Source organism: Arvicola amphibius, chromosome 8 (assembly GCF_903992535.2).
Source record: "Arvicola amphibius chromosome 8, mArvAmp1.2, whole genome shotgun sequence".
Taxonomy (NCBI): Eukaryota; Metazoa; Chordata; class Mammalia; order Rodentia; family Cricetidae; genus Arvicola; species Arvicola amphibius.
The window spans coordinates 53,424,716-53,433,507 of NC_052054.1; the positions used below are offsets into that span (position 1 = coordinate 53,424,716).

An 8,792-nucleotide genomic window follows, 5' to 3' on the forward strand; every position below is an offset into this window, starting at 1 on the left:
ATTCCAATTGGTATTTTAAAAATTCAAGGTATATTTCGAGACAACTGGGGCCATTTGGAGACAGGCTGATGATACAGTGGAGGGATAATGTGTTTTCTGAGCTGGGGTGTCAGATCACAGTTAGGAGGAGACTGCCCAGGATTCTCACGAGATGCGCACCCACGCACATCTCTATGGATGAAGCATCGTGATGGCTGCACCTTACTTTCTAACAGTCTAGCAACACAAATATACCCACAAGAAGACACACATGTACACACAAACACACACACACACACACACACAGAGTGATAGAAACTGAGAAGCAATTTGACCAAGGCCCCATCTCCATGAAAGTCTAAGACGCTGGCAGAGGTCTGTGGAAAAGCTTCCTGAAAGACAGGGGATTGGCTGAGGTTTTCTGTAACACCATCTCCCTGCCCTGCCAATGCTGGCAGGCATTCAGGAGGCGTGCTTACTGTCTAGAGAGGCTGAAACTCGGCCTCTCCAACTGGGTCAGTAAGTAAGGGTCCTCTAAAATAGGCCCTGATTGTTAAGTATCAGGAACTTACTATAAACTGAGTTTTCCTTTCTTATTTACGTATTTTTGAAGCACTGTCTATGTTGAACAGGCTAGTCTCCAGTGTGCTATGTATGTGCTGGAATGAACTTAGAAGCCTCCTGTTTTTACCTCCCAAACCCTAGGATTCCAGGACTAGAATGCCACGCCCCACTGGCATGACTATCAACTGAGTATTGACATACTAAATGCTGAGAGTCTCTACCTTCTTTCTCCACTGGCCTCTGAGCATCAGCAACCAGACTTTCCCATCTTGAACAGAGCCTGGCGAAGAGCTGGGCCCTAATCAACAACATGACCCAGCCAGACTGCCTTAGTGGCAGGGTTGGCTAATACCGCCTTTCGAGCAAATTCTAGCCATATGCCAAAACCCAGCACCAGGCACCAGAAGTGTCTCTAACATGAAAGCCAGAGACCAAAACAAACTAGACCTGCTGCAGGGGCTATACAGGGAGAGCTGAGTTGAAAACCACCAAATTATATCTAAAGTTCTGCACCCATGAAACAACAGAATACTACCTAAAAATACAAATTAAAGGTTGGGGGAAGTGAGCTTTTGGAAATTAAATATAGGAAAACAGAAATGAAAAGAACCCAGTAAGTGGGTTATAAACTACCGGCCACGCAGCAGCATGAGGCCCGGGCACACAGAACAATGCTACGGCTTCACCCCAGAACACTTGCCTTGGGTGGACAGAGATCACAAGCCTGCCCACAACAGGCAGTTGGGCAACATTATGGTGATGAGTATATGGTGGGGAAATGAGAGAGAGAGAGAGAGAGAGAGAGAGAGAGAGAGAGAGAGGTGGAAGAGGCCATAGAGAGCAAGCTGGCGAGCGTCAATCCTCAGGGTCTCTGCTTCAGTTCCTGCTTCCAGGTTCCTGCCTTGGCTTCCTCTGATGACATAACTTGTAAGCTAAATAAACCCTTTCTTCCCTAAGCAGGGCTTTATCATAGCAATAAAAAGCAAATCAGAAAAACTGGGGACAAGGAGGAAAATCCTACCAACTTTCAATAAAGAAAACCAGGAATCGAGTGTTGTGTCATTTACTCTCCACAACCCTTTCTATGGGAAGAATGCTCAACCCAGAGCAGGGCCAACACCACAGAGAAGGGATGTAGGAGACAGGAGAGCTCCCACAAAGGGAAGAGGTGCCTCCCAGGATGATGGTGAAGGAGAGCAGGACCAGGCACCCAGAGCGAGGGAGGAGACAGCACATCTGGAGAGCAGGACCAGGCACCCAGAGCAAGGGAGGAGACAGCACATCTGGAGAGCAGGACCAGGTACCCAGAGCGAGGGAGAAGACAACACATCTGGAGAGCAGGACCAGGTACCCAGAGTGAGGGAGCAGACAGCACATCTGGAGATGTGAGATGACTTGACAGGATGCCCATGTCTCCAAACACAAAAAGATGATTTGGATGAGTGGGGGAGAGTTTGAGGTTGAAATAGCATGAATCCAAAACTAAAGATGCAAGGTAGCTGTTATCAAGAAGGAAGCACAGACTGATACAGGCAAGATGAAGCAAGTATCATCAGTTAACTTATTAACTATTAGCTCAAGGTCAGCTTATTAGCCCTTATTGACTCAAGGGTCAGCTGTCAATGGGTTGATATAACCATTATCCAAGAAAGCTGGACTAAGCAAACCCACAGTGCATCTGTGTGGGAATAGTAGTAGGGTGGGAACAGGGGGTGCGTCTGATGAATGGTGGCAGAAGCACAAACCACTTTAGTCTTCTTGGGAAGTTCTCCCTAAGAGCAGCTGACGAAGTGGTCTAGGAAGCGCCAGAAGAAACCCACGAGGCCAAGGACAATGAAGAATAGGGGAATAAAAAGATACTATTTTTAGTGACTTTTGTATGGTTGGGTTTTTTGGTCTCTCTCTCTCTCTCTCTCTCTCTCTCTCTCCCTCTCTTAAAATATATAAATTCATATGTATAATTTACATTTTTAAAGTACCTGCATATATGTGTGTGTATGGCTATATAAAGTACATATATACACTTAAAATATAAATATATAATTTTGTTATAGATAATTATTAAGATAAAATGACAACTTTTTAAAGAACAAAAATATGAAATATTGTTTAGTAAATGACTTTAGTTCTTCTTTACTACAAAATTACAGGTACGCTACAGGGGCATTTCATTAGATATTAAGCATTATATTTAAAAATGTAAAGGCATCAGCACTCACATTAAATTATTAGTACACTTGGGTCTACATGATAATATCCTTAGGGACACAAGTGCTGACTCCTAGTATTTGCGGCCAAATTCATGTCTTAACGGTGGTGGTGACAGAAAGTACTCACCAGCTCGAGGGGACTGAGACGGGTGCCAGAGATAGGCCTGGAATCTGCTAACTCAAAGCTGGAGGCGTGAAGGCTAGCAGAAGAGATAGTGGAGAGGGTTAGTCTGTGAAGGACTTCTGCTTCTAGTCTATGCTAGTACACTCTAGCTGGAAAACAATGCAGAAACGTTGAGAAAAGGCAGTTTAAGCGGGTTCTAACACTCAAAACTGCTAATGACTTTCCTACTAATTTTAGGAAGACTTAAACTACTGAATAATGAGCCAGACATGGTGGCACACGTCTGTAACCCCAGTACTCAGAACACAGAAGCAAGATAATGAGCACAAGTCTAGCCTGAAATATATGATGAGACTTGGTCTTACATGAAATTTTTAAATGATGCAAAGAGGGACAGCAATGCAGCTCAGTGCATAGAGTGCTCAGTGCATAGAGTGCTCAGCGTGTAGAGTGCTCAGTGTGTAGAGTGCTCAGTGCGTAGAGTGCTCAGTGCATAGAGTGCTCAGTGCGTAGAGTGCTCAGCGTGTAGAGTGCTCAGAGCGTAGAGTGCTCAATGTGGAGAGTGCTCAGTGCGTAGAGTGCTCAGCGTGTAGAGTGCTCAGTGTGTAGAGTGCTCAGAGCGTAGAGTGCTCAATGTGGAGAGTGCTCAGTGCATAGAGTGCTCATTCCGTAGAGTGCTCAGTGTGGAGAGTGCTCAGCGTGTAGAGTGCTCAGAGCGTAGAGTGCTCAATGTGGAGAGTGCTCAGTGCATAGAGTGCTCATTCCGTAGAGTGCTCAGTGTGGAGAGTGCTCAGCGTGTAGAGTGCTCAGAGCGTAGAGTGCTCAATGTGGAGAGTGCTCAGTGTGTAGAGTGCTCAGCGTGTAGAGTGCTCAGCGTGTAGAGTGCTCAGTGCATAGAGTGCTCAGCGTGTAGAGTGCTCAGTGTGTAGAGTGCTCAGCGTGTAGAGAGCTTGTCTGGCATGCCAAATCCTTGGGTTCAGTTCCAGCACTGCCTAAACCTGAATGTATGGCAGACATTTGTAATCCCAGCACTCAGAAGGTTGAGGCAGGAGGATCATTAGTTCAAAGTCATTATTGACTACACAGAAAGTTGTAGGTTAGCAGGGTTACCTGATGCTTTGTCCAAATAATAATAATTGAAATATATATACTTTAAGGCTGTTTTGTTGTAACTTTATAAACTTGATATGACAGTCACTATTAACTATTTCATTTCAAAGTAAGTTTCTTTACTCAGTGTCTAAAATTATCTTTAGGAATCTTGGTCAAAAATCAAACTCTAAAAAAATTGTCTTGAAAAATCAATAAATATAATCTATCATATTAACAAATTGAAGAAAAATCCTCTGATTCTATCATTAAACACACACACACACACCTAGAAAAGAAGGGGAATTCTCTACCTTGATAAAAAGTATCCACAAACATTCCAATTCACAGCTGCTTTTCAACAGTATCCAGAAGTCACAGTTATTTCAGAAAGGCAGGAAAAGGAAATAAAAGGCAGATAGATCGGGAATGAAGAAACAAAAAAAAAAAAAAACAAAAAAAAACAAAAAAAACAAAAAAAACTTTGTTTGTAGAAAGCATTATCTTCTCTGCAAGAAGGAATACAGAACTGACAAGATCCGACCTCCCTGGAATAAAGGGTTGCAGCATACAAGATTAACACAAGTCAGTTTCCCTACATGGATAGACAGGTAGCAACCGAGATGAAAATGCAATACAAGTGCTTGATTGTAAATGTACCAAAGCATACATTATCTGTGAGGAAAATAGAAACTCAATGAGAGTAACTAAAGGAGCACTAACCAGCTGGAGAGACAGACCATTCTTGCCGATAGAACACATAATATTGTTGCATTGTTACCTTTTTTGCAACATTATTTATAATGAAGTTTTTAAGGTGTTGCTTCCAACTTTCAACTTACACACAGAATCAATGCAATCTTAAAGTCCCAGCAAGTTATTTTGTATCAACAAATTGAACCGGAAGTGTATATGCAGAGGCAAAAGACCCAGAATAATCAATAGTAACAGTAAAAGAGAGCGAAGGTAGAAGGGACACAGTCTGCCTTCAAAGCACACCATAATGCCAGCAACAGGGCGGTGTTAGAAGCATCATCAGAAACAGACCTGCAAGCATACAGCTAAATGGGTGGCCACTGGCGGAGCAAAGAATGCAGATACTCCCGGGTTTGAGAGATGTGAGAGACCTACAAACCTCTTAAGTTGAAATTTTTGTTAAGTCAGATGTACTTAGCTCACCTAATCTCCCGATATCAGAGCGCATCAAGGCCGCAGACAACAGGCTGAGTTGCTTACTCTCAGGACCTGGTGACCCATCTGAAGCTGCAGCTTGCTACCGTTGCCCCGCACAGTAAGAGTGCATCCCACTGCACTGGGGAGCCCAGGAGAATATCAAAGTCAAAGTCTAGTTTCTCCTGAGTACCCAGCACTTCCACATCATCATAAAGTGGAACCTTATACATTGAACCATTGTAAGTTAGTGACTTTGTGCAGTGCAGAGAGATAATTGTTCTAAAACACACACACACACACACACACACACACACAATGGGAAGGCATGACTTCACATCCACCTCAGAAATGAGCTCAAACTCAATTTCAGAGCCAAATGTAAGACTCAAAACTACGAAACCTCTACAAGCTAGCAAAGAAGAGAGTCAGGCTACACTTGGGTCAGCTGGTGACTTTTCAATGCTGCAGTGACGTCATGCTCCAGGACAGAAAACTGATCAGCTAAACTATGCTAAAATTAAAAACATCTGCTCAGAGAAGACAGTCAAGAGAGTAAGAAGCCCAAGTCTGGTAGGAAAAAAGACTTGCAAAAGATGGATAACCGAAAAGATTGCTATCCAGGCTACTCAAAGAATGCTTAAATCTCAACAAGCACACAAACAACCCAATTTAGAAACTGGGCCACAGACTTGAACAGATGCCTGACCAAAGAAGACACACAGATGGCGAGCAGGCGCATGAAAAGATGCTCTGCATCACGTCACCGGGGGAAGATGCAAATCACCTCCCGAAGAGTCAGGGTCCAGGTAGCCTGGAATGCGGCAGACTGGCAATGCTCACTTAACACTCATGGAAACGCACAGTGGAGAGCCGCTGTGGAAGGCGGGTTGGTGCTTTCTATAAGACCAAACATATTCTCACCATCTGCCCCTGCCGTGGGGTCCTTGGCAACTCCCCAAAGAATCTGCGAACTTGCACCTACCCAAAAGCATGCACGTGGGGAGCGAGAGCATTGATGGACATGGAATGTGGAAACAGAACTTCCATCGGAAGAAACTGAAGGGTGTGACTATGGTGCAATCAGATGATGCAACTTTATTAGGTGCTAAAAAGAAATGAGCTTCCAAGCCATGAAAAACCATTGGGGAAGCATACATTTGAATCCCTCAGTGAGAGCAGCCAATTAGAAAGGGCGCTCACAGGCAGGATGCCTGCTACATGACGTCCTGGGAACATAGGGCTTTAGAGACAGCAAGATGATCAAGCACTGGCAGGCATCAAGGGGGAGAAGGATAGAGAGAATGTAATCTGGTGGCCTAAATGTACCTGAAGGAGGAGGGAGGCCTGTTTTCCGGGGTCCTGGATGAGGCAGGCCCAAACAGTTTCCTCTGGTCTTCCCGGGGTGTGAACGGCCTTTGGGTTCTAACTGCTCTTAAGGCATTCCGCGCTTCGCTTATGATCTCCGCGCTGGTCTTCTGCTTGGACATCAAAGGTCGATGAAAGGGATCCAGCTTTTCTAACTTCTGATCACTGGATGACAACATCTTTCCTTTCAAATGAAAATGGTCTTCAGACACACGCCCTGCAGATATATGATACAAGAAACACACGATATTTTTTTTAACCTGGTACTTTAAACAGAAAAGCACCCATCCATATACTAAGCTATTCCTCTATACACGCCTGAAAATAAACACGAACAGGAGCTGGGGAGGTGTCTCGGTGAATTAAGTGCTGGCTGAGCAAGCAGGGGGAACCAAGTTCAGATCCCCAGGACTGACTTAAAAAGCTGGGAATGCAGCTGTGCCTGTTGCTCCAGCACTGGAAGGCAGAGGCCAGCCAACCCCAGCTCTCCAGTCAGCCAGGCTCCCCCAAACAGCAATCTCTAGGTTCAGTGAGAGACCTGATCTCAAAAAGTAGCGTGCAGAAATGATTGATATTTTCATGTCAACTCCCTGACTTACACATGCCCCACAGGTAAGTGTACCTGCACACAGATGTGCATATACGCATGTAGCACACACACACACACACACACACACACACACACACACACACACACACGAAAGGACCAAAGAAGCCAAGGACTACTGTTGCCAGGCAAATGTTCCTCTACTGAGACTGGACCCTGCCTCAGCCCTGCCCCAACCTTGCCTCAGTCCCACCCCAGCCTCAGACTTCATCTCATATCCATAAACCTACCTGAAAGCATTGGGAGTTGTGTTAAAAGTTTTAACTAAGCTTTTCCCCCTTCCCTACCACCCCTACACAAAGGGCTTATAGAAGTTAAATTGGAGCCTAGGGGAATCCAAACAGGATTTGTTTTCCCAACAAACCCTCAAGAATGGTTCATTCCCATACTGTCCATTATTTTTCCCTAATGAATCAATTCAAATCATCTTCAATTACAATATTGTCCATGGTGGATAAATACCAAACATTAATATCTAGTATTCTTTTCCCAGCCTATCAAATACTTACAACCATGCAGCAGGGCCATGAGACAGTAGATCCTTCTCAAAGGGCAATGTGACCAACAGTGATCAGCCTAACCCAACAATGGCCCATTGTGGCCCACAGAGACCAACCTAACACAACAATGTTCCAATGTGGCCCACAGAGACCAACCCAACCTAACAATGGCACAATATGGCCCATAGAGACCAACATAACCCAACAATGATACAGTATGACCCACAGAGACCATCCTAACCCAACAATGGTCCAGTGTGCTCACAGATACCAATATAACTCAACAATGGTCCAATATGGTCCATAGAGACCAGCCTACCTCGATAAAGGTCCAGTGTTACCTACCGAGTCCAGCCTAACCTAACAATGGTCCAGATTTTTAAGAACATATTCTAAGTTATATACGGTATCAACATATTCATTATTTTAGCAAAACTTTTCATCCGAAAAAATAAAAACTAACCCCAATCCTAAAAAATAAAAATATCAACCTTATACAAATATGCTTTCAGAGACAGAAGCCTATACATTATTCAGGTATCTCAGCCATCCAACTTCAGAATGGCTTCATCTAAAAAGAAAATGTTTTGTGACCCGTGCAAAGAGACAGAAAAGATCCTGTTTTCATAAGCAACTGATTCCTTAGACAGAGAAATTTGCTACATGTGACCCTTCCCCTTGAGCTTTTGCACAGCAACAGACAGGAACATTCGGTTAGCTCTACTCGGCTCCACCCCCCAAGTTTCTGAAAATACAATGTCGTTCTGCACATAAAAAGCACCAGGCACTTCACTGAAGAGACAGCCACCGTCTGAGCAATTCTCCTCTGGAGGCTCTCCTAGTCAAGATTTTGAGTTTAAACAAGGACTCCAGAATTATGCGTGTATATGTGCGTATGCGCATGTGTATGTATATATATTAACAAAACTACCAATAACTATGTCAGGCCTAAGACATTTTACTTCTAACACTTCTGACAAGGTTAGATTATCAATAACTTTTAATGAGATTTGTTTCAAAATATATAAAATGCCTTAGGTGCACGTACACCTGCGTACTGTTTTATTTCATGTATATTAATGTATAGTTTTGACATATAAATTCAGCCTCACAACATACAACTTAAGTGATCTTGGCAGTTGGCTGGATTTAGAGAGATTCTTTGAAAGGCCTGGAGTGTG

General features: G+C 43.8%; 1 protein-coding gene across 1 annotated transcript in view; it reads right to left on the reverse strand.

The window, feature by feature from the left end:
• The window catches only part of Armc2 (armadillo repeat containing 2), a 103,305-nt gene extending 96,622 nt beyond the window's left edge, over nt 1–6,683 (reverse strand). Inside the window, exons 1-2 of the mRNA XM_038340847.1 lie at nt 6,466–6,683; nt 2,881–2,953 (exon numbers count right to left, since the gene is read on the reverse strand). Coding sequence (XP_038196775.1) covers nt 2,881–2,953; nt 6,466–6,683 — 291 coding nt within the window. The remainder of the gene's footprint in view (nt 1–2,880; nt 2,954–6,465) is intronic.
• Nucleotides 6,684–8,792: the final 2,109 nt, after the last annotated feature.